Source organism: Saimiri boliviensis, chromosome 14, assembly GCF_048565385.1.
Source record: "Saimiri boliviensis isolate mSaiBol1 chromosome 14, mSaiBol1.pri, whole genome shotgun sequence".
NCBI classification, from domain to species: Eukaryota; Metazoa; Chordata; class Mammalia; order Primates; family Cebidae; genus Saimiri; species Saimiri boliviensis.
In genome coordinates, this window is record NC_133462.1 from 38,366,124 (window position 1) to 38,389,417 (window position 23,294).

At 53.8% G+C, this 23,294-nt stretch overlaps 2 protein-coding genes across 3 annotated transcripts; one reads left to right on the plus strand and one right to left on the minus strand.

The window, feature by feature from the left end:
• The first annotated feature begins 270 nt into the window (after nucleotides 1-270).
• KANK3 (KN motif and ankyrin repeat domains 3) lies at nucleotides 271-22,333 on the plus strand. 2 transcript variants are annotated; one of them, XM_039466474.2, is made up of 11 exons: nucleotides 271-495; nucleotides 7,340-7,401; nucleotides 9,274-10,572; nucleotides 10,653-10,752; nucleotides 10,955-11,161; nucleotides 11,264-11,348; nucleotides 11,794-12,010; nucleotides 19,490-19,635; nucleotides 19,756-19,956; nucleotides 20,046-20,144; nucleotides 21,940-22,333. In XM_039466474.2, the coding sequence occupies exons 2-11, from the start codon at nucleotides 7,368-7,370 to the stop codon at nucleotides 22,021-22,023; spliced, it is 2,472 nt and encodes an 823-aa protein (XP_039322408.1). In that variant the 5' UTR covers nucleotides 271-495; nucleotides 7,340-7,367; the 3' UTR covers nucleotides 22,024-22,333. The 2 variants fall into 2 exon arrangements, with proteins under 2 accessions (XP_039322408.1, XP_039322409.1); XM_039466475.2 differs by having other exon boundaries at nucleotides 299-321.
• A 63-nt stretch (nucleotides 22,334-22,396) lies between these two features.
• On the minus strand, nucleotides 22,397-23,294 carry RPS28 (ribosomal protein S28). The gene is made up of 4 exons (XM_039466476.2): nucleotides 23,188-23,294; nucleotides 23,054-23,101; nucleotides 22,677-22,815; nucleotides 22,397-22,521 (listed from the first exon to the last, which is right to left on the minus strand). The coding sequence occupies exons 1-3, from the start codon at nucleotides 23,224-23,226 to the stop codon at nucleotides 22,693-22,695; spliced, it is 210 nt and encodes a 69-aa protein (XP_039322410.1). The 5' UTR covers nucleotides 23,227-23,294; the 3' UTR covers nucleotides 22,397-22,521; nucleotides 22,677-22,692.

The following is a 23,294-nucleotide window of genomic DNA, read 5'->3' on the forward strand; positions in this document are numbered from 1 at the left end:
AGTTCTCTCATGGCTCCCTCGGGCCTGTGGATCAAATCCAAGCTCCTTGGCCTGGCGCTGGGCAGGGACTTGACCTCTGCTGGTGCAGAAATGCCGCGAGCCCGCGCTCGGCGACCGTCACTCCGGGCCACGCCCACAGCCACGCCCACAGCCCAGGCCCCGCCCGGTTGTCCCACCTCACTTTTCTATTGGGCTTTCTGGAGAGCCTCGGGTGCTGGTTGGCTGTCGTAGCCGTCAGTTAGAGTCAAGGCCTTGATAATCAGTCCCCGGACTTCGAGGGGGCGGGCTCGGGTGCGGGCTCGGCGGGGGCTGCGGCTTCAGGTAAATCGCCAGCTTGCGGCGACACATATGGGGAATCCTTGAGTAGGTGGATTCGGGGACGCACCGGGACCCAGTGCTGCGCTGCGTTTCCAGCCCCACTGCGGGCTCTGCGGGCTGCGACGGAGCGGGCGCCTTGTCCTCTGGTCGGGACCCCTCCCACACTGGGAGCCCCAGGTGGGTAGCGAGCAGAGTGTGAGGCTCTGGATGCGTGGGATCGTCCCCCTCTCGCCCTTCAGGAGCCCACTGGGGGGCTTGTTTGCTCCTTAGTGCCCCAACCGGTTCTGGGACCCTTTCCCGGGACGTCTTGGGGACCGTGGCCAGCCCCTCGCGCTGGGCTGGGTGTGGGAGCGTGACACGGAAATGGTGTTTTGGGGAGGGACGCACGGCCTCGGGACCCGCAGACAATGGGTAGCGGATGGGACCGCCCGGCGACGCTTCCTGTAGGAAACTGCTCTGTCTCTGCGCTGCCAGGACGACCCGGGGGTGGGCGGATGATGATGACTTTAACACCCCCCTTCCTGCTGTCACCAGCTCCCTGCAACCCTAAGAGTCCCGCCAAACAGCAGGGGCTCCTGGAAGGCGCTCTCTCCCCAGGACTGGGATCCTCACCGGCCTGCCGTGGCCCCCACTCCTCTGGTTTGGTTATCACAGCTCTGTGTCCCAAAATAGTCCCTGGGGCGGGAAAGCAGCTGTATGGCGTCGGCTCTGACGGCCTAATGAGGGGGTCTTAGGCAGAGAATCCCGATCATTCCGTGACAGCCAGGGCAGGGAGCAGAGGAGAGGAGAAGGCAGCTCCACGCCCCACTCCAGTGAGGCCCCAGCCCCTGGAGCAGCAGAGGTAGGGGGCGCCTCCACCCCAATCAGGGACACCTGCAGGGTCTGACACAGGTGCAGGCTGGAAGGGCCAAGCCCCCTCAGGCTCCCTGCTCCTGCTGGGAAGGGGAAGGAGCTGTTTCTAGAAAACATTCGAGCAAGGCCAGCCACAGTGGTTTATGCCTGTAATCTCAGCATTTGGCGAGGTGGAGTAGGGCTGATCTCTTGAGTCAGGAGTTTGAGACCAACCTGGCCAACAAGGTGAAACCCCATCTCTACTAAAAATTCAAAAATTAGCCAGGCGTCGTGGCAAGCGCCTGTAATCCCAGCTACTCAGGAGGCTGAGGCAGGAAAGTCACTTGAACCTGGGGGTCGGAGGTTGCAGTGAGCCGAGATCCGGCCCTTGCACTCCAGCCTTAGTGACTGAGACTCCATCTCCAAAATAAAGCATTCAAGTGTAGTGGCCAATGCACGGACTCTGGAAGAGCTGCCTGGGTTCAAATGCTGCCTCTGCCTGTTTGCGACAGGATGCAGGCAGGACACTAAACTGTTCTGTGTCTCAGTTTCTCTATCTGTACGATAGAGGAAGGGACAATGATCATAGAAAATCTAACCTCACTGGGTTTAGCTAGACTTAAAAAAAAATAAGTCAAGGTCAGGTGCAGTAGCTCATGCCTATAATCCCAGCACTCTGGGATGCTGAACTGGGAAGACTGCCTGAGCCCAGGAGTTGGAGACCAGCCTGGGCAACATAGCAAGACACCATTATCTACAAAAAATAAAATTAGGCCGGGCACGGTGACTGGTTTGAGAACAGCCTGGCTAATATGGTGAAACCCTGTCTCTACTAAAAATACAAAAATTAGCCGGGTGTGGTGGTACATACCTGTAGTCCCAGCTACTTGGGAGGCTGAGGCAGGAGAATCACTTGAAGCCAGGTGGTGGAGGTTGCAGTGAGCCAAAATCACACCACTGCACTCTTCCAGCCTGGGTGACAGAGCATGATTCTATCTAAAACAAACAAACAAAAAATTTAAAATATTAGCCAGAATTAGCCAGATGTAGAAGTGTGTTCCTGTAGTCTCAGCTATTTGGGAGGCCGAGGTGGGAGAATCACTTGAGCCTACGGGTTCAAGGCTACACTGAGATATGATTGAGCCACTGCACTCTAGTCTGGGTGATAAAGTGAGAACTTGCCTCTTAAAAAAAGAGTCCAGGCAAAGTGGCTCACACCTGAAATCCCAGCACTTTGGGAAGCAGAGGCCAGCAGATCACGAGGTTAGGAGATTGAGACCATCCTGGCCTACATGGTGAAACCCTGTCTCTACTAACATATAAAAATATAGCTGGATGTGGTGGTAGGTGCCTGTAATCCCAGCTACACGGGAGGCTGAGGCAGGAGAATTGCTTGAACCCAGGAGGTGGAGGTTGCAGTGAGCCGAGCTGGAGCTGCACTCCAGCCTGGTGACAGAGCAAGTCTCCGTCTAAAAAAAAAAAGAAAGAAAGAAAGGAAAAAAAAGAGATCAATAAATTGCTTAGACTAGAGGCTGTCCTGTAGTAAATGTCAAAAGTGTTGTTATGATTTGACACTCTGGGGGTATCCATTCCTTTTTTTAGCCCAGCCTCTGGATCCAACTGCTTCAGCTAGTTTAGGCCTCAGGAATGGCCCACAGCTGTCTTCTGAGATCCTAGGGCCTGGGATTTGGGTGTGACCAAGTCATTGGAGGAGGATGCTGACCCCATTGCATCATACAGCCAGCTGTGTGAGAAGCAGACCCAGACCCCCAAGCCTCAATCTGGGCTTTTTCCACAGCCCAGTTCTTTCCTGGCAATTTCCTGAAAACAAGTGATGAATGGTATTGGCTGTCCTCTGCGATGACCTGTTGGCCTGTTGACCCACCCCTTGCAGCTAGTGTGAAGGGACGGGAAACAGCTGCTTGGGGACTGGAAGGGGCGCCCTGCCTGGCCTTGGAGGAGGAAGGGAGAGTTCAGGGACTTCAGCCAGACATAGGAAGGAAATGGGATCAGGGTCTCCCCATCAGTGGAGGAGGGTAATGAGTCCAGGGGGCTGAGGGATGCTCAATGCCTGGTAGGGTTAGGCACACAGGTGGTCACCAGGGATTAAAAAAGCCAGAAGTGGTGGCTGGGAGGGTTGCCAGGTGGTGTATTGTTTTGTTTTGTTTTTGAGAAGGAGGCTTGCTCTGTTGCCCAGGCTGGAGTACAGTGGCTGGATCTTGGCTCACTGCAACCTCCACCTCCTGGCTTCAAGCAATTCTCCTGCCTCAGCCTCCTGAGTACTTAGGATTACAGGTGGATTACAGGTGCGTGCCACTACACCCGGCTAATTTTTGTATTTTGTCTCAAAAAGAAAAAAAAATAGATATAGGGTCTCGCCATGTTGCCCAGGTGGGTGTGGAACTCCTTCCTGGCTCAAGTGATCCTTCTGCTTTTGCTTCCCAGAGTGCTGAGATTTCATCCTGTGCTTTTTTTTCTTTTGAGACGGAGTCTTGCTCTTTCACTAGGCTAGAGTGCAGTGGCATGATCTTGGCTCACTGAAACCTCCATCTCCTGGATTCAAGCGATTTTCCTGCCTCAGCCTCCTGAGTAGCTAGGACTACAGGTGCATGCCACCATGCCCGGCTAATTTGTATTTTAGTAGAGATGGGATTTCACCATTGCCAGGATGGTCTTGATATCCTGACCTCATGATCTGCCCACCTCGGCCTCCCAAAGTGCTGGGATTACAGGCATGAGCCACCGTGCCCAGTCCACCCTGTGCTTTTTGAACCAAAGTTCTGGATTCAATATTTGTCCTTGTTAAATATCACATTATTTTTTTTTTTTTTTTTTTTTTTTGAGACAGAGTTTCGCTCTTGTTGCCCAGGCTGGAGTGCAATGGCGCGATCTCGGCTCACTGCAACCTCTGCCTCCTGGGTTCAGGCAATTCTCCTGCCTCAGCCTCCTGAGTAGCTGGGATTACGGGCACGCGCCACCATGCCCAGCTAATTTTTTGTATTTTTAGTAGAGACAGGGTTTCACCATGTTGATCAGGATGGTCTTGATCTCTTGACCTCGTGATCCACCCGCCTCGGCCTCCCAAAGTGCTGGGATTACAGGCGTGAGCCACCGCGCCCGGCCTTTTTTTTTATTTTTTTATTTATTTATTTTTTTTATTTATTTTTTTTTTTTGAGATGGAGTCTCGCTCTTGTTACCCAGGCTGGAGTGCAATGGCGCGATCTCGGCTCACCGCAACCTCCACCTCCTGGGTTCAGGCAATTCTCCTGCCTCAGCCTCCTGAGTAGCTGGGACTATAGGTGCACACCACCATGCCCAGCTGATTTTTGTATTTTTAGTAGAGACGGGGTTTCACCATGTTGACCAGGATGGTCTCGATCTCTTGACCTCGTGATCCACCCACCTCGGCCTCCCTAAATATCACATTATTATGTGGCCAATCTTCCTCACTTTCTTACAGACACCATCATGTCATCTGAACAGTCACTTTCTCCCGCAGCCCCATGAACAGCACAGCTCTTATAACCCAGGGGTTTGTGTTTGCATTACAAACTTTTTTTTTTTTTGAGACAGAGTCCCGCTCTGTTGCCAGGCACCCCGGCTGGAGTGCATTGGCACGATCTTGGCTCACTGCAACCTCCGCCTCCCGGGTTCAAGCAATTCTCCTGCCTCAGCCTCCCGAGTAGCTGGGACTACAGGCACATGCCACCACACCCAGCTAATTTTTGTATTTTTAGTAGAGATGGGTTTCACCATGTTGGCCAGGATGGTCTCCATCTCTTGACCTCGTGATCCGCCCGCCTCAGCCTTCCAAAGTGCTAGAATTACAGGCGTGAGCCACTGTGCCCGGCCTACAAACTCTTACAAGCCAAGGATCAAGCCCTGTGAAACTCCACTAGCAACATTCCAGGGAGACAAGTATCCAATGATTTGTTGATGTGGATCTTTTGTGCATGTAGCCCACAATTTCCCATCATTCCTGCAAGAGTTTCACAATTGACCTTGGTAAAAATTTGGATGCACAATTACATGATTTTTTTTTTTTTGAGACCAAGTCTCACTCTGTCACCCAGGCTGAAGTGTAGTGGCACGATCTTGACTCACTGCAACCTCCACCTCCTGGGTGCAAGCAATTCTGCTGCCTCAGTCTCCAGAGTAGCTGGGATTACAGGTGCTCACCACTACACCTGGCTAATTTTTGTAGTTTAAGTAGAGACAAGGTTTTACCATGTTAGCCAGGCTGGTCTCAAACTCCTGATCTCAGGTGATCCACCCCTCTCAGCCTCTCAAAGTGCTAGGATTACAGGTGTAAGCCAGGGTATCTGTTCCCAGATAAGGTTTTTTTGTTTGTTTTTGCTTTTTAATTTTTATTTTTTGTATGAGATGCAGTCTCTCTTAGTCGCCAGGCTGGAGTGCAGTGGTGCAATCTCAGCTTACGGCAACCTCCCAGGTTCAAGAAATTCTCTTGCCTCAGCCTCCTGGGTAGCTGGGATTACAGGTGCTCACCACCATGCCTGGCTAATTTTTGTATTTTAAGTAGAGACAGGGTTTCACCATATTGGTCAGTCTGGTATTGAACTCCTGACCTCATGATCCGCCCAGCATGGCCTACCAAAATGCTGGGATTACAGGCATGAGCCACTCTCCTGGCCTCCAGATGAGTTTTTAATGATCCCATGAAGGATTTCCAACTTTGGTCTTCCTTTTCTAAAGGCTCACAGCCCACTACATAGAGCATCCATTTCTAATTTTCCCCAGAGGTTACCAGAAAACCCAGCAGGTCTGGAATGCCCCCCCACTTCCAGCTACCCTTGTTTTCTTGATCATCTTCCTCTCTTTGCTTGACATCTTTCCTGCTTCCTCTTGTCCAGCTGGCTGAGGTCTGACACCTGGGGCTCATTCATTCCATCCAAAGTTTCAAGGTTGCCCAGGCATGGTGACTCATGACTGTAATCCTAGCACTTTGGGAGGCCGAGGCAGGTGAATCACTTGAGGTCAGGAGTTTGAGACCAGCCTGGCCAATATGGTGAAACCTTGTCTCTACTAAAAATACAAAAAGTAGCAGGATATGGTGGTGGGCACCTGTAATCCCAGCTGCTCGGGAGGCTGAGGCAGAAGAATCTCTTTTTTTTTTTTTTTTTTTTGAGACGGAGTTTCGCTCTTGTTACCCAGGCTGGAGTGCAATGGCGCGATCTCGGCTCACCGCAACCTCCGCCTCCTGGGCTCAGGCAATTCTCCTGCCTCAGCCTCCTAAGTAGCTGGGATTACAGGCACGCGCCACCACACCCAGCTAATTTTTTGTATTTTTAGTAGAGACGGGGTTTCACCACGTTGACCAGGATGGTCTCGATCTCTCGACCTCGTGATCCACCCGCCTTGGCCTCCCAAAGTGCTGGGATTACAGGCTTGAGCCACCGCACCCGGCCTAGAAGAATCTCTTGAACCTGGGCGGCAGAGGCTGCAATGAGCCAAGATTGTGGCACTGCACTCCAGCCTAGGCGACAGAGCAAGACTCTGTCTCAAAAAAAAAAAAAAAGAAAAGAAATGAAAAGTTTTGGCTGGGTGCAGTGGCTTACACTTGTAATCCCAGTCCTTTGGGAGGCCAAGGCAGGCAACCCTTGATCACGAGGTCAAGAGATCGAGACCATCCTGGCCAACACGGTGAAACCCCATCTCTACTAAAAAATACAAAAAAAAAAAAAAAAAAAAGCTGGATGTGAAGTTTTGGCTGGGTGTGGTAGCTCACACCTGCAATCCCAGCACTTTGGGAGTCTGAGGCAGGTGGATCACAAGGTCAGGAGTTTGAGACCAGCCTGGCCAACATAGTGAAACCCAGTTGCTATTAAAAAAAAATACACAAAAATTAGCCGGGCGTGGTGGCGCATGCCTGCAATCCCAGCTACTCAGGAGACAGAAGCAGGAGAATTGCTTGAACCTGGGAGGCGGAGGTTGCAGTGAGCCAAGATCACACCACTGCACTCCAGCCTAGGCCACAGAGCAAGATTCTGTCTCAAAAAATAAAAAGTTTCAAGGTCTCTTAAGGGAAGAGGAAGGAGAGGGAATGTGTGGAGGGAGGTGGGTGGGTGAAGCAGGAGGAGGTTGGGGTACTGTTTACTTAGACTCAAAGGCAAGCCCCAGAGGCTCCAGCCAGAGGGACAGTGCCAAGCCCCACCTTCACCCCTTTTGCAGGGCACCTCTGACAGCTGCTGCAGGAAACATGGCCAAGTTTGCCCTGAATCAGAACCTGCCTGGTGAGTGTATAGAAACAGATATATATGTATGTGTGTGTGTGTGTGTGTGTGTGTGTGTGTGTGTGTGTTCATCCACAGAGCCACATCCAATGCCTGTGTGTGGGGACACAGCCCTACAATGGCCAGAGGGTCCTCTCCAATGTCTTGCCCTGCTTTAAATCACCTATGGCATCAATCACGGCCAGGTGCGGAGCTCACACCTGTAATCCTAGCACTTTGGGAGACCAAGGCAGGTGGATCACCTGAGGTCAGGAGTTTCAGACAAGCCTGGCCAACATGGTGAAACCCCATCGCTACTAAAAATACAAAAATTAGCCAGGCATGGTGGCACGTGCCTATAATCCCAGCTACTTGGGAGGCTGAGGCAGGAGAATCACTTGAACTCGGGAAGTGGAGGTTGCAGTGACCTAGGATGGCACCATTGCCCTCCAGCCTGGGCAAGAAGAGTGAAACTCCATCTAAAAAAAAATTTTTTTTGCCTGGCATGGTGGTGTGTGCCTGTAGTCCCAGCTACTCAGGTGGCTGAGGTAGGAGAATTACTTGAACCTGGGAGGGGGAGGCTGCAGTGAGCAGAGATGGATCTACAGCACTCCAGCCTGGGTGACAGAGCGAGCCTCCATCTCAAAAAGACAAAACAAAACAAAACAAAACCCACCTATGGTACTAATCACAAATGGAATACACACGGCTTCCAGGTAGCCCTCAACCCTAGGAAGTGTGGCCCCTCTACCTACATTCCTCTTCCCCCTCCCTTCCTTCACTCTGCTCTGGACACCCTGGTATCCACCCCACTCTGATTCCAGCTGACCCTCCATGGGCTGTTTTCTTCTAGAAACCTGTTCCCAGCTGCTTCCTCCTCATTGCTCATCGTGCAGGGCTTCCCCACACCAACCTTTTTTTTTTTTTTGAGATCAGGTCTTACTCTGTCACCATCTGGAGTGCAGTTATGCCATCTCAGCTCACTGAAACCTCTGCCTCCTGGGCTCAAGTGATCCTCCCACCTTATGATCCTCCCACCTCATCCTCTCAAGTAGCGGAGACTACAGGCATGCTCCATTATGCCCAGCTATTTTTTTTTTTTTTTTTTTTTGGAGATGGGGGTCTCAATATGTTGCCCAGGTTGGTCTCGAACTCCTGGGCTCTAGTGATCCACCCACCTCAGCCTCCCAAAGTGTTGGGATTACAGGTGTGAGCCACCACAACTGGAAGGGGCCCCTTTGTTTGTTTATTTGTTTTGAGATGCAGTCTCTGTTGCCCAGGCTGGTGTGCAGTGGACCGATCTTGGCTCACTGAAACCTCCACCTCCCAGGTTCAAGCGATTCTGCTGCTTTAGCCTCCAGAATAGTTGGGATTACAGGCGCGTGCCACTACCACCTGGGTCATTTTCGTATTTTTAGTAGAAACGGGGTTTCACCATGTTGGCTAGGCTGGTCTGGAACTCCTGACCTCAGGTGATCTGCCTGCCCCGGCATCCCAAAGTGCCGGGATTACAGGTGTGAGGCTGGGCCAGGGTTCCACTCCACAGGAACGTCCCCTCCACAGGAATGCTTCCCTGACAACCAGAGCCTAAGTCGCTCCTCCTCTTTTTATTTCCTATTATTATTATCATTGCCGTAGGCATCATTTGGAAGGATGCTTATCTGCTTCCTACAGGAGGACAGGGATGTTTGTCTTGCTCACTGCTGTGTCCCCAAGGCCTAGAAACGTGCTTAGCACAGAGTAGGCGCTCAATAAACGCACGACTGAGTTAATACTTGGGTACAGATAGGTGTGAACCGTGGGCGTTGTTGAGGGACACGCTCGGTTTGCTTACTTATCTCCCGGGTCTCCCCATTCTGATGCCCCCTCCCTGTGCCCCCGTTGTGCACGCAGACCTGGGCGGCCCCCGCCTGTGCCCGGTCCCCGCCGCCCGGGGCGCCCGCAGCCCCAGCTCGCCCTACTGGGTGGAAACACCCTATGGCTTCCACCTGGACCTGGACTTCCTCAAGTACGTAGAGGAGCTGGAGCGTGGCCCCGCCGCCCGCCGCGCCCTGGGACCACCGCCCGCGCGTCCTCCCCGCGCGCCCCGGCCCAGCCTCGCGGGCGCACGTAGCCCAGGCGCCTGGACATCCAGCGAGTCCCTGGCCAGTGACGACGGTGGAGCACCGGGCGTACTCTCCCCAGGCGCGTCCTCCGGGCTCCTGGTGCCGTCGCTGTCACCGTGCGCTCCCGTGCGCAACCCGCGCGTCGAGCACACGCTCCAGGAGACCAGCCGGCGGCTGGAGATGGCGCAGGCGCACGAGCGCTCGCCCAGCCCTGGCCGCGGGATCCCACGCAGCCCATGCGGGTCTGGCCGCAGCAGCCCAGCCCCTAACCTCGCGCCCGCCTCGCCCGGCCCCGCCCAACTGCAGCTGGTGCGAGAGCAGATGGCTGCGGCGCTTCGGCGCCTGCGCGAGCTCGAGGACCAGGCGCGCGCGCTGCCAGAGCTGCAGGAGCAGGTGCGCGCGTTGCGCGCGGAGAAGGCGCGGCTGCTGGCTGGGCGCGCGCAGCCTGAGCCCGACGGGGAGGCCGAGGGGCGCCCGGACAAGCTCGCCCAGCTGCGGCGCCTCACCGAGCGCCTGGCCACCTCCGAGCGCGGCGTCCGTGCCAAGGCCAGCCCCTGGGCTGACAGCTCAGATGGCCTGGCTGCAGGGCAAAGCGAGGGCGCGGTCCAGGTCCTCGACGCGTCAGTCGTGATCCTAGATGGGACGCCCCGGATTCGGGAGGTGGCTGCCGAGGCCGTGCCCGAGACCCGAGAAGAGGGTGCCCAGGCTGTGCCGGAGACCCAGGAGGCCGGTGTGGAGGCGGTCCCCGAGACCGTTGAGGCGGACACGTGGGTGACCGAGGCGCTGCTGGGGCTGCCTGCGGCCGTCGAGCGCGAGCTGGAGCTGCTGCGTGCCAGCCTGGAGCACCAGCGCGGGGTGAGTGAGCTTCTGCGGGGCCGGCTGCGGGAGTTGGAGGAGGCCCGCGAGGCTGCGGAGGAGGCGGCAGCGGCGGCCACGGCCCGTGTCCAGTCCTGCGAGGCCACCACCCAGACCCCGTGGAGCTGTGCCCAGAAGGCCGCACAGACTGAGCCCCTGGCAGAGGCGTCCTTCCTGACTCAGGAGGGCCCGCCGAGATCCACGGAGAGAGACAGAGCCGTGGCCACTGCGGGTGAGTCCCGACCCGGTCGCTAGGCCCTGGCCTGCTGGGCGCCGTACTTGAACTCAGTGCCCTCATCTCATCCCCTCCAGGCATCCTCAAATCCATCATGAAGAAGAGAGACGGCACACCTGGTGCCCAACCCAGCTCTGGACCCAAGAGCCTGCAGTTTGTTGGGGTCCTCAACGGAGAGTGAGCGCCTTTCCCCTACCATGGCAGCTTCTGCCGGGACGTGGACCGGGGTTGCAATCCCAACTCTGCCCCTCTGCTGGCAGCGTAGTCTTGGCAATCTTGTTTCCTCATCTGTAAAATGGGGACGGCCACACCCACGTCGCAGGCCTCCAGAACGAGCCCACAGGGGAGGTTTAGCAGACGCCTCCCACCCTGCCCCCAGGTACGAGAGCTCCTCCAGCGAGGACGCCAGCGACAGCGATGGCGACAGCGAGAACGGAGGTGCCAAGCCCTCTGGGAGCTCCTCGGGTTCTGGGGATGACAGCGGCGGGGGATCCGACTCCGGCACCCCTGGTCCTCCCAGCGGCACAGACATCCAGGACCCTGAGCCTGAGGCGGAGGCAGAGTCTCAGCCGGTGGCACAGGGGAGGTGAGAGGTGCTCGCGAGGAGTTTGGAGAGGAGGCGGCTGCTTCCCTTCTGGTCGGTGCTGCCCCCTGATCCCTCCTGAGCCTGGCCCTGCCTCCTCTGCAGGTGCGAGCTGAGCCCTCGTCTGAGGGAGGCATGCGCAGTGCTGCAGCGGCAGCTGAGTCGGCCCCGAGGAGTAGCCCGCGACAGCGTGAGTGCCCCCAAGAGTGGCGCGGGCGCCTCCAAGGACCTCTGACACCACTTAGGGGAGCGTCCCTTCCCGCCAGGCACCTCGCCTGACCCCTGGCTCTCCGAAGGGATTTCGGTCCCAGGACAGCGCTGATCTTTCCTTGGTTTCCCCAAAGGGGCCAATCCCCGGCCCCACTCCAGGATTCCCCAAGAGCAAGCGCTCATTGCCTTTCCCCATTCCAGGTTCTCCCACAAATCCTTCCCTAGAAGGAAAGGACCCCTTCCGATAGGGGTGTGGCCCCGGCCTTCCATCTGGGTCCCCATGGCTTCCCACCGGGACAAGGAGTGACCTTCCTTCCCTGCCTGGAAACGCCAAAGGGGTCGCTTCCCAGTCCCTGCCCATCCCCAGCTCCCTCACCATGGCGTTGTGGACCGTCACCAATGTTATCTTTGCTCCATCCCGGCAGGGCGCAGTGCGCCTGGTGGCCCAGGAGTGGTTTCGAGTGTCTAGCCAGCGGCGCTCTCAGGCGGAGCCCGTGGCAAGGATGCTGGAAGGGGTGAGGAGCCTGGGGCCCGAGCTGCTGGAGCACGTGGTGAACCTGGCGGATGGCAACGGGAACACGGCCCTTCACTACAGTGTGTCCCACGGGAACCTGGTCATCGCGAGTTTGCTCATGGATACGGGTCAGAGCCAAGGGACAGTGGGTGGGACACCAGGAAATGGGGGAGGAGAGGGCAGGAGCTGACCTAGGCACGAAGACTCTGGAGAGGAAGGCAGAGAATGGCTGTCCAGCAGAGGGCACCACTCCTCCTCGGGTTTTTATTTTATTTTATTTTTTGACGAAGTCTGGCTCTGTCACCAAGCTGGAGTGCAGTGGCACGATCTTGGCTCACTGCAGCCTCTGCCTCCTGGGTTCAAACGATTCTCCTGCCTTAGCCTCCCGAGTAGCTAGGTCTACAGACCTGAGCCACCACACCCAGCTAATTTTTCTATTTTTAGTGGAGACAGGGTTTCACCATGTTGGTCAGGATGGTCACGATATCCTGACCTCGTGATCTACTTGCATTAGCCTCCCAAAGTGCTGGAATTTCAGGCATGAGCCACCGCACCTAGCCAACCTCTTTGGGGTTTTTTGTTTGTTTGTTTGTTTGTATTTTTGTTTTTGAATTGGAGTCTCTCTTGTTGCCCAGGCTTGAGTGCAATGGCGTGGTTTTGGCTCACTGCAACGTCTGCCTCCTGGGTTCAAGCAATTCTCCTGTTTCAGTCAAGTAGCTGAGATTACAGGTATGCACCATCATGCCTGGCTAATTTTTGTATTTTTAGTAGAGACAGGGTTTCACCATGTGTCGGCCAGGCTGGTCCCGAACTCCTGACCTCAGGTGATCCATCCACCTTGGCCTCCCAAACTGCTGGGATTACAGGTGTGAACCACTGTACCCAGCCCCTCCATGGGTTTTAAACCTCTTTGTGTCTGGGTTCCCAAAGGCCTTCTGCCCTCGGGGTGGGGGCATGGTGGCCTATAATCCCAGATCACTTGAGGTCAGGGGTTCAAGACCAGCCTGGCCAACATGGCAAAACCTCGTCTCAACTAAAAATACAAAAATTAGGCCGGGGCAGTGGCTCAAACCTGTAATCCCAGCTCTTTGGGAGACGGAGGCAAGCAGATCACCTGAGGTCAGGCGTTTGAGACCAGACTGGCCAACATGGTGAAACCCCATCTCTACTAAAGATACAAAAATTAACTGGGTGTGGTGGCACATGCCTGTAATCCCAGCTACTCAGGAGGTAAGGCATGAGAATCACTTGAACCCAGGTGGAGGTTGAAGTCAGCTGAGAACACGGCACTGCACTCCAGCCTAGGCAACAGAGTGTGACTCAGTCTCAAAAACAAAAACAGAAAAACAAAAATTAGTTGGGCATGGTAGTGGGCATGTGTAATCTCAGCTATTCAGGAGGCTGAGGTATGAGGATCGCTTGAACCCAAAAGGTAGAGGTTGCAGTGAGCCAAGAGTGAGCACCACTGCACTCCGGCCTGGGCGACAAAGCAATACTCCATCTCCAAAAAAAACAAAAGGCCTTTTGGTCCCACCATACCCCTAGTTCTGCCCTGAGGCTCCTGCCACTTTGCAGTTGGATGGAATACCCAGCTCTGGGCTGAGGTAGACCTCTGAGTTTAGGGGCATTATTAAATCTTGTGAAATGGGGTTGGCAAGGCCTCCGTCCCTGAGTGGCTATGATAATACATGTAAAACTGCCAGACAGGTAGTAGATCAGTAAATGGCCACCATGTACTTTGTCCCTGAATCTCCAGTGGGAGCACTCACTGAGTTCCCGAGTCCCAGTGTCCAGCTTAGAGGTGAAGTACTCACCAGGCAGGGCTCTGACTCCTTCCCTTCTGGGATGTGGCACTGTGCCCTACCAACCTCCAGCTGCCTTTCCCGTGAGACTGGGCACAGAGGGTCTGGTGGGCAGTAAACCCCTCCAGGAGCCCCCTCCCTCTAGGTCCCTCCTGCAGGTTCAGTAACCTCTGAGTCAGCCTTTGGGCACCTCTGGCACTCACTGCAGACTGCGGCGGATCCCACTGTCTGTCCCCAACCCTCTAAACCCACAGATCCCTCCCAGCCCTGGAGGTCTTTGTGACCCAGGAAAGGACACAGCTGCTCTGGAAGCTGGAGCATTGTAGGAGACAGGAGACAGGGAATGAATCCAAATGAATTTCTTGGGCATCTCATGCCTTAAAGGGGGCTGTGGCTGTGGCAGGGGTGTAGGCATCATTGGTCACCACCAGAGGCCCCTGGCTCCTTGGCCCTATTTATCTCCTGCATTGGAATCCCTATGTGTTGTTGTTGTTTTTTGTTTTTTTTTTTTTTGAGATGGAGTCTCGCTCTGTCATCCAGGTTGGAGTGCAGTGGCACGATCTCTGCTCACTGCAATCTCCACCTCCCAGGTTCAAGTGATTCTCCTGCCTTAGCCTGCCAAGTAGGTGGGACTACAGGCACCCGCCACGATGCCCAGCTAATTTTTGTACTTTTGAGACGAGGTAGAGAAAAGGTTTCACCATGTTGGCCAGGCTGTCTGGAACTCCTGACCTCAAGTAATCCTCTTGCCTCAGCCTCCCAAAGTGCTGGGATTGCAGGCATGAGCCAGTGTGCCCAGCCTCTAATTCCCATTTGCCTTCACCTCTCCAGACCTTCCCCCTGGGGCCCCTGGTTCTCACCCATCTCCCCTCTGCCCCTACTTGCTTGCTGTCATATACACCAATGTCCCTGCATTCAGGGGCTGTTTCCTCTTTCATCTCCTCGAATCCAGAGCCTTGAGGTACCTGTGTGTGCACCTTGTCTTGCTGTCCACTTCCACACCTTTCCCCCTCTTCCTCCTCAAACCCTACCTTGGAGCATCTTGCCACCGATTAGACCCCTCCCCACTCAGCCCCTTCTTCCGGCTTCCCCCTTTGACCTCAAGTCGCTCCTTGTTTCTTGAACTTTAGCTCCTGGCCAGTTCTCCCTTTCTCCCTCCAGCCTAATCCTTGCTGCAAAGCAGGTCCACTGTGCACTGGTTGTCTCTTCAGCCAACTGCACCTTGGAATGTGTTTTCCCTACCTGCCGAGTCTGGTAAGGTAGAACACTCACTCACATAACAAGTTACACGAAGCAGGTTCCCTACTTACAGACAGGCAGGCAAGGGACAACGAAGCCTAGGGTTGACAGTGAGCCAATCCCCCAAGGCTCAGGCAGGCTGCCCAAGTTGGATGGAATCTGGTCTGCAGGTGTCCCACTCGTACTGCAGGTGAGGGACCCAGGAAAGCAGCCCACTCTAGCTCTAGGTTTTATACTCTGGGGAACAGGAACTGGGCTAATGCATTAAAGGACAACCTATTTCTAGATGGGGACAGGAACAGAGCCTAGCCTGTTCCAGCTAGTTCTTCCTTATCTCAAGGTGTTGCATTTCCAGAGCATTCTGTGGTTATTCTTGAGAACTATAAGTGAGAAAGTAGGGAGAACTGTGCTGTGCTTGTCAATTTCTTTTTTTCTTTCTTTCTTTCTTTTTCTTCTTTTTTGTTTTTTTACTTAGAGTCTTGCTCTATCGCCAGGCTGGAGTGCAGTGGTGTAAATCTTGGCTTACTGCAACCTCCGCCCTCTGGGTTGAAGTGATTCCCCTGCCTCAGCCTCCCAAGTAGCTGGGACTACAGGCACATACCACCATGCCAGGCTAATTTTTGTATTTCAGTAGAGACAGAGTTTCACCATGTTGGCCAGGATGGTCTTGATCTCCTGACCTCGAGATCCACCCACCTTGGCCTCCCAAAGGTCTGGGATTACAGGTGTGAGCCACCGTGCCTGGCTCAATTTCTTTTTTCTTTTTTTAAGACAGAGTCTCACTCTGTCACCCAGGCTGGAGTGCAGTGGTGTGCTCTTTCTTTTTTTTTCTTTTTTTTGAGACTGAGTCTCACTCTGTTGCCTAGGCTTGAGTGCAGTGGTATGATCTCAGCTCACTGCAACCTCCACCTCGTGGGTTCAAGCGATTCTTTTGCCCCAGCCTCCCAAGTAGCTGGGATTACAGGGGAGCACCACCGTGCCCAGCTAATTTTTGTATTTTCAGTACAGATGGGTTTTCACCATGTTGGCCAGGCTGGTCTTGAACTCCTGACCTCAGGTGATCTACCGGACTCAGCCTCCCAAAGTACTGGGATTACAGGAGTGAGCCTCCGCACCTGGCCAGCACGTGTAAATTTCAATATCCTCCCCTATGATTCCTCCAACCTGCTGGCGGCTCTTCCTTGATCTTGACTCTGCCCCACACCAGCTTTACAGGTATCAGGTCAGCCCCAGACCTTGATGTCACTAATAATTGTGCCCCCTACAGAATTTCACTTCCCAGCTCCCTGCTTCCTGCCCCTCACCTCCCAACTTCTCAGCTCACTGGCTCCCATTCCCCAACACCAGCAATCCTTGGACCTTACGGGGGTAGTTACCCACTACCCCCTCTCTGTTTCACAGCCCCTACCCCTTGTCTCTTTGCCTCTGTCATCCTCCTTCAGCCTGTCGTGAACTCTTCTCCATACCCTTCTGTCAGCTGACTCTACCTGCCTGCCTGATAAACCCACAGCAAACCCTCAAGTGTGTGTTGAGTGAATATCTGCTTCCAAAGAACATTCAGGAATGTGTGGTTTTGAGTGCGTGTGTGGTGGGGGTGGTGAGGGAAGAGTGGAAAGAGATGATTATCAAGTAAAAACAAGAAATAATTTCAAATGGTGGCAAGTGGTCTAGCAGAACACAACCAGAGGATGAAGTCAATGAAGAGGGTGAATCTTTTTTAATTTTTTTGTAGACATGAGTTTCCCTATGTTGCCCAGGCTTGTCTCCAATTTCTGGGCCCAAGTGATCTTCCTGCCTCAGTCTCCCAAGTATCTGGTACTACAGGCATTCACCACCACGCCTGGCTAATTTTTGTATTTTTAGAAGAGATGAGGTCTTTGTTGCCCAGGCTGGTCTCGAATGCCAGAGCTCAAGTGATCCTCCTGCCTTGGCTGCCAAAGTGCTGGGATTATAGTCATGAACCACTGTGCCTGGTCAGGGTGATTCCTTAGTTAAGCAAGGCCAAGGGCAGCTGCAATAGGAAAGAGAGAGGGAGCGGAAAATGGGTGGGTCCCTTGGCTAGCCTGCAGGGACCCCACTCTGGCTATTTCTGTGTGCCCCCCCCCACATGATGCCTTGCACTGGTGTCTCAGTGGAAGGCATGGACACCCACAGGGCATGCCACCCAAACAGGGAACATCCTCCCCACCCCTTTTTACAGACAGCTCTGTTGCCTAGGCTGGGGTGCAGTGGTGTGATCATAGCTCACTGCAGCCTCAACCTCCCAGGTTCAAGGGATCCTCCCACCTCAGCCTCTTGAGTATCTGGGACCACAGGCACGAGCCATCACACCCAGCTAATTTTTTTTTTTTTTTTTTTTGGGCTGAGTCTCTCTCTGTCACCAGGCTGGAGTGCAGTGGTAAGATTTGGGCTCACTGCAACCTCTGCCTCCCAGTTTGAGCGATCCTCCTGCCTCAGCTTCCTGAGTAGCTGGGACTATAAGCACATGCCACCACGCCTGGCTAATTTTTTGTATTTTGAGTAGAGATGGGGTTTCACTATGTTGACCAGGAATGGTCTTGATCTCTTGGCTTTGTGATCAGCTCACCTAGGCCTCTCAAGTGCTGGGATTACAGGTGTGAGCCACTGTGACTGGCCAAGTTTTTTGTTTTTTTAAGAGATGGGGGTCTCACTGTATTGCTCAGGCTGGCCTCTGACTCCTGGCCTCAAGTGATCCTCCTGCCTTGGCCTCCCTATGGATTGGGTATACAGGCATGAACCACCATGCCTAGCCCCTATTTTTCTGTCATTTGACTTAACCCTTTATTCCCAGTTCCTCATTTCAGCTCTCCTTCCTCACTAGGATATCCATTCCATAATCCTGACCCAGCTCTTCTCCAAGCTCCTCACTATATGTCCCGCTTGCCCACTCATTTCCTTACACTACCTCCATCCTCAGAGCCTTCAGAATGGAAAGAGACAGGCATTAATATAGACACTCTAGGAAATGCCATCGAAACAGGTGCTGTGAGGAACAAGGGCTAGGATGATAACAGAACTGATCCCAGAGGAAACTGAGCTCACATTTGTGTTTCATTCAGGACAGGCAGTGTTGACCAGGCTATTTTGTTTCCTAGGGCTGCCATCAAAATATCAACTGTGGGCAGCTTCAAACAACAGGTTTGAAAAACAAGTTGGAAATCAAGGTGTTGGCAGTTTTTTTTTTTTTTTTTTTTGAGACTGGGTCACACTGTTGTTCAGGCTGGAGTGCAGTCGCACGATCTCGGCCTTACTGCAATTTCTGCCTCCAAGGTTCAAGTGATTCTCCTGCCTCAACCTCCCAAGTTTCTGGGATTACAAGCACCCACCACCATGCCCAACCATTTTTTTGTGTTTTTAGTAGAGACAGGGTTTCACCATGTTGGCTGGGCTGGTCTGAAACTCCTGACCTCAAGTGATCCAGCACCTTGGCCTCCCAAAGTGCTGGGATTACAGGCATGCACTATGGTGCCTGGCCACCAAATTAATTTTAAATTGTTGCTCCTGACCAGGCATGGTGCCTCATGCCTGTAATCCCAGCACTTTGGGAGGTCAAGGCAGGTGGCTCATGAGGTCAGGAGTTTGAGACCAGCCCGACCGACATGGTGAAACCCCGTCTCTACTAAAAATACAAAAATTAGAGGGTGTCATGGCATGTGCCTATAATTCCGGCTACTTAGGAGGCTGAGGCAGGAGAATCACTTGAACCTAGGAGGTGGAGGTTGCAGCGAGCCAAGATTGTGCCACTGCACTGCAGCATGAGCGACAGAGCAAGACTCTGTTTCTAAATAAATAAATAGTTGATCCCAGCTGCTGTGTGGAACCTGGAGTGGATTCAGAGACAAGGGTGGAGGTTGGCACTGTTCTGTAGGGGAGCAACAATGGTGCCTTGGCAGGTGGTGGCCCTGAAAATAAACCTGTCATTTTATTCAATCAACAAATGTTAACTGAGCACCTACTGTGTGCCAGGTTTTTTTTCTAAGTACTGAGGGATACAGCAGCAAACAAAACCAAGTTCCTGCCTGGTCTGAAATAGTGAGGTCTGGGCTGGTGGCTCATGCCTGTATTCCCAGCACTTTGGGAGGCCAAGTTGGGTGGATCACTTGAGGTCAGGAATTCAAGACCAGCCTGGCCAAGATGGTGAAACCCTGTCTCTAGTAAAAAGATATAAAAAGCTGGGTGTGATGTCGCATGCCTGTAGTCCCAGCTACTTGGAAGGCTGAGGTAGAAGAATCGCTTGAACCCAGGAGGCGGGGGTTGCAGTGAGCTGAGATCATGCCACATTCCAGCCTGGGGGACAGAGTAAGACTCTGTCTCAAAAAAAAAAAAAAAAAAAAAAAAAAAAAGAAAAGAAAATAGGAAGGTCCTTCACTGAGCAGATGATATTTGAGCAACACTCTTGTGAGGGAGGAACCACGTGGCTATCGTGGGGAAAGTGTTGAGACACCCAGTGTGCAGGTGCCGTACTTGAGGCCTGCAGGGAGGTAGGTGGATCAAGTCAGGCCAGGGTGTTGGCATCTCAGTGGATGGCCCCCTTCTCTCTCCCAGGGGTCTGTGAGGTCAATCGCCAGAACCGGGCTGGCTACTCGCCTCTCATGCTGGCTGCACTCACCTCTGTGGGGCGGGAGAAGGAGGACATGGCTGTGGTCGAGAGACTCTTCTGCATGGGCAATGTCAATGCCAAGGCCAGCCAGGTGCGTGTATGCCCCCACTGTGGCTCTCAGCCAGGAGTCACTTCCACTTTGGGAGTCAGCCTGTGACTTCCCTTCCCTGAGCCTACCCCAGCCTGTCCCCGCTTCTTCCCCACTCCCCAGACGGGGCAGACAGCCCTCATGTTGGCCATCAGCCATGGCCGAAAGGACATGGTGGCAGCCCTGCTGGCGTGTGGGGCTGACGTGAATGCACAGGATGCGGATGGGGCCACAGCGCTGATGTGCGCCAGCGAGTATGGGCGCCTGGACACCGTGCGGTTGCTGCTCGCCCAGCCAGGCTGCGACCCTGCCATCCTGGACAATGTAAAACCCCATAATAGGGCTGGCATCTTGGGGGTGGGGGTAGGACTATGGCTTGGCTCAGGAACCTGACTGTCCCTAACGTTCTTCAGGAAGGCACCAGTGCCCTGGCCATTGCCTTGGAGGCTGAGCAGGATGAGGTGGCCGCTCTGCTACATGCCCATCTGAGCTCAGGCCAGCCCGACACCCAGGTGAGCACAGCTCTCAAACAAACCTTCCCAGCTGCAAATTCAGTTTGCAGAGGATGGTAAATATGGCCCAGGCCTCCCTTTCTGCTCCCTCAAGGTAGCACCAGGGGTGCAGAACCAGTGTCTGGATTCTCCTATGTGGCTGGGTTTTTTTTTTTTGGTGGTGGTTTTGGAGACAGGGTCTTACTCTGTAACCCTGAGCTCAAGGGATCCTTCTGCCTCAATGTCCTAAAGTGCTGGGATTACCGGTGTGAAACAGTGTCCGGCAGGGGTTGGGATTTGATGTTAAAGCAGCAAAACCCCAGTGTGAGGCTGATGCTACCCCAGGTCGTGAGACTGAGGCCTCTAAGGGGGAAGTAATCTAAGGTCACAGACCTAGCTAAGACCTTTCATTGCATTTCCCTGGGCTCCTGTTACTCCCAGGGAAGCTCTTACCAAGGAAAAAGGAGCCCTTTGCCATCAGGCAGGGTAGGGAGGCGGGGCCAGAGCTTCAGAACTGGAGACTGGGTGAGTTTGCAGAACACATGATTAGCCTCCAACACCACTATACTCCGATGGCAAGTGCCAGGCTGTTTCAGCACTTTCATAAACAAAGTCGTCTAATCAGCCCACTTATCCTGTACAGGCGGATCCCAAATTACCATGGCTCCACTTACATTTATTTATTTTTGAGATGGAGTTTTGCTGTTGCCCAGGCTGGAGGTGCAGTGGGGTGATCGCAAGCTTGCTGCAACCTCCACCTCCCGGGTTCAAGTGATTCTCTCACCTCAGCCTCCCAAGTAGCTAAAACTACAGGCACATGCCACTATGCCCAGGTAATTTTTTTTTTTTAAGACAACAGTCTTGCTCTGTTACCCAGGCTGGAAAGCAGTGGCAAGAGATGGGGTTTCACCATGTTGGCCAGGCCGGTCTCAAACTCCTGACCTCAGGTGACCCACCCACCTCAGCCTCCCAAAGTGTTGGGATTACAGGCGTGAGCCACCACGCCTGGCACCACTTACAATTTTTTTTGTTTTTTTTTTGAGACGGAGTTTCGCTCTTGTTACCCAGGCTGGAGTGCAATGGCGGTGATCTCAGCTCACCGCAACCTCCGCCTCCTGGGTTCAGGCAATTCTCCTGCCTCAGCCTCCTGAGTAGCTGGGATTACAGGCACGCGCCACCATGCCCAGCTAATTTTTTGTATTTTTAGTAGAGACGGGGTTTCACCAGGTTGACCAGGATGGTCTCGATCTCTCGACCTCGTGATCCACCCGCCTCGGCCTTCCAAAGTGCTGGGATTACAGGCTTGAGCCACCGTGCCCGGCCAACAATTTTTTGACTTAATGATAGTGTGAAAGCGATGTGCACTTAACAGAAACCATACTTCACCAGAGTATTCAATACATTACATGAGACATTCAACACTTTATTAAAATAGGCTTCATCTTAGATGGAGTTTCCCCAACTACAGGCAACAAGTTCTGAGCAGGCTTAAGATGGACCACGCTGAGCTGTGATGTTTGGTAGGTTAGGTGTATTAAACACATTTCAACTTGCAATATTTTCAACCTACGATGGATTTACTGGGATGTAACTCATTGTAAGTTGAGGAACACCTGCACTAGCCCCACTGGGAGATGTGGGAACAAAGGTCAAGCACCTCTTCCAGGTCAGAACGGGCAGAGGTAGGATTCCAACCAAACAGCGTGGCTCCCGGGTAAAAGAACCTCCACTAGGTGAGGCTGGGGCGGAATCCCAAGTTTCCTGCCTGAAGGAGATTGCAGCCTCTGCCCTCTCTCCCCCTTTTTCCCCTCTCTAGACACAGTCATCCCCTGGCTCCCAGAGTGCCACACCTGGTGAAGGAGAATGCAGTGACAATGGAGAGAACGCCCAGGCTCAGTGAGCTGCCCCATCTGGCTCACTACACCTGGCTGTGTGAAGATCTCCTCAGTCACCTCAGCCTTTGGCACACAGAAGGGTACAGAGTCCTCTGCTCAGAGGCTAACACCGGCAGAAGAGAAAGGTGGTTTCGGTTGGGGTGACTGTGGCAGGAAGGGGCTCACCCTGACCTCACCGAGGTGAAGTGGGGACCAAGGAAACGTCTTTGCTAATAAAACACTCCTACTACGCTTGTGTTTTGTTTGGTGTAAAGGGTGCATACATACAAACACGACCATTTCCAGAGTGCGGGAGGATCGGTGACCACCTGGGAGCCACGCAAGAAACCTACTAAAGAAACAGAAACCCTAGTCGCATAACACAGACAAGAACCCGAGTTAACTTGTATCACAAAGACTTTATTTACAGGTCCATCTCAGTTTACGTGTGGCAGCATAAAATAAAGGACCAGATCGTGACACACCATTTCCGTCTCAAGTGGTCGAATCCAACATCCAAAACCCTGTAAACAGACCCAAACGTGAGATGCTGACAGGCCCCGCAGCAACTGGCAAAATCCCGCCTCCGTCTTGCCAGTCTCCGTAATGCAGACTCTTTCTGCTTCCCAAGCCCTCTCACCCAGAGCTTAACGAAGCCTCCCTTCCTCTTTGCACTAACCAGCGAGCAGCCAAACTCAGCGCAACCTCCGGGCCTCTCTCTCGGACTCCAACAGGGTCAGCACGTCGCCCTCGCGCACGGGGCCTTTTACGTTGCGGATGATGGAGCGGCTCGTGTCGTCCATAAATTCCACGCGCACCTAAGGGTCCCCACCGGAGAGTGGGGGAAGGCGTCAGGGCGGGCCGCGGGGTGGGAAGCAGTTATGAATTCAGAGAATGTGTCAGGGCCAGATCACAGATCCTTTAAGGAGCCACCAGAGCCCTGGGATGAAAGAAGCATCGGTTCCCGGATTCTGGCTGGCAGGGGTTAAGGCAAGGTAGGGGTCCTATCAGGGTTTAAGGCCCCTGGGAGTCGGCCAAATGCCCCCACCCGGTTACCTGCGTGCACTGTCCCTGAGAACCGGTCCTGCCCAGGACTTTGGTGACCTGGTGGAAAGAAGCTAGGTTTAGACCTGGCCCGCTCAGCTCATCTACTGCCTTCCGCTGCCCCCAAATTCGGGTCCCTATCTCACCCTGGCCAACTTGATAGGCTGCACACGGCTGGTATCCATAATGGCGGCTCGGCAGCGGCCTGGCGGAGAGGAATCACGTGCTCCGAGGAGAGCCTTTATAGCACGTT

Coding starts and splice junctions, on each gene's coding strand:
- KANK3 (XM_039466474.2), top strand. CDS start 7,368: ATGGCCAAGTTTGCCCTGAATCAGAACCTGCCTG. Junction 11,349..11,793: donor GAGGAGTAGCCCGCGACAGC/GTGAGTGCCCCC, acceptor CCATCCCGGCAG/GGCGCAGTGCGCCTGGTGGC. Junction 19,957..20,045: donor ACCCTGCCATCCTGGACAAT/GTAAAACCCCAT, acceptor AACGTTCTTCAG/GAAGGCACCAGTGCCCTGGC.
- RPS28 (XM_039466476.2), bottom strand. CDS start 23,226: ATGGATACCAGCCGTGTGCAGCCTATCAAGTTGGCCAGG. Junction 23,102..23,187: donor AGCCTATCAAGTTGGCCAGG/GTGAGATAGGGA, acceptor TCTTTCCACCAG/GTCACCAAAGTCCTGGGCAG. Junction 22,816..23,053: donor CTCAGGGACAGTGCACGCAG/GTAACCGGGTGG, acceptor GGGGACCCTTAG/GTGCGCGTGGAATTTATGGA.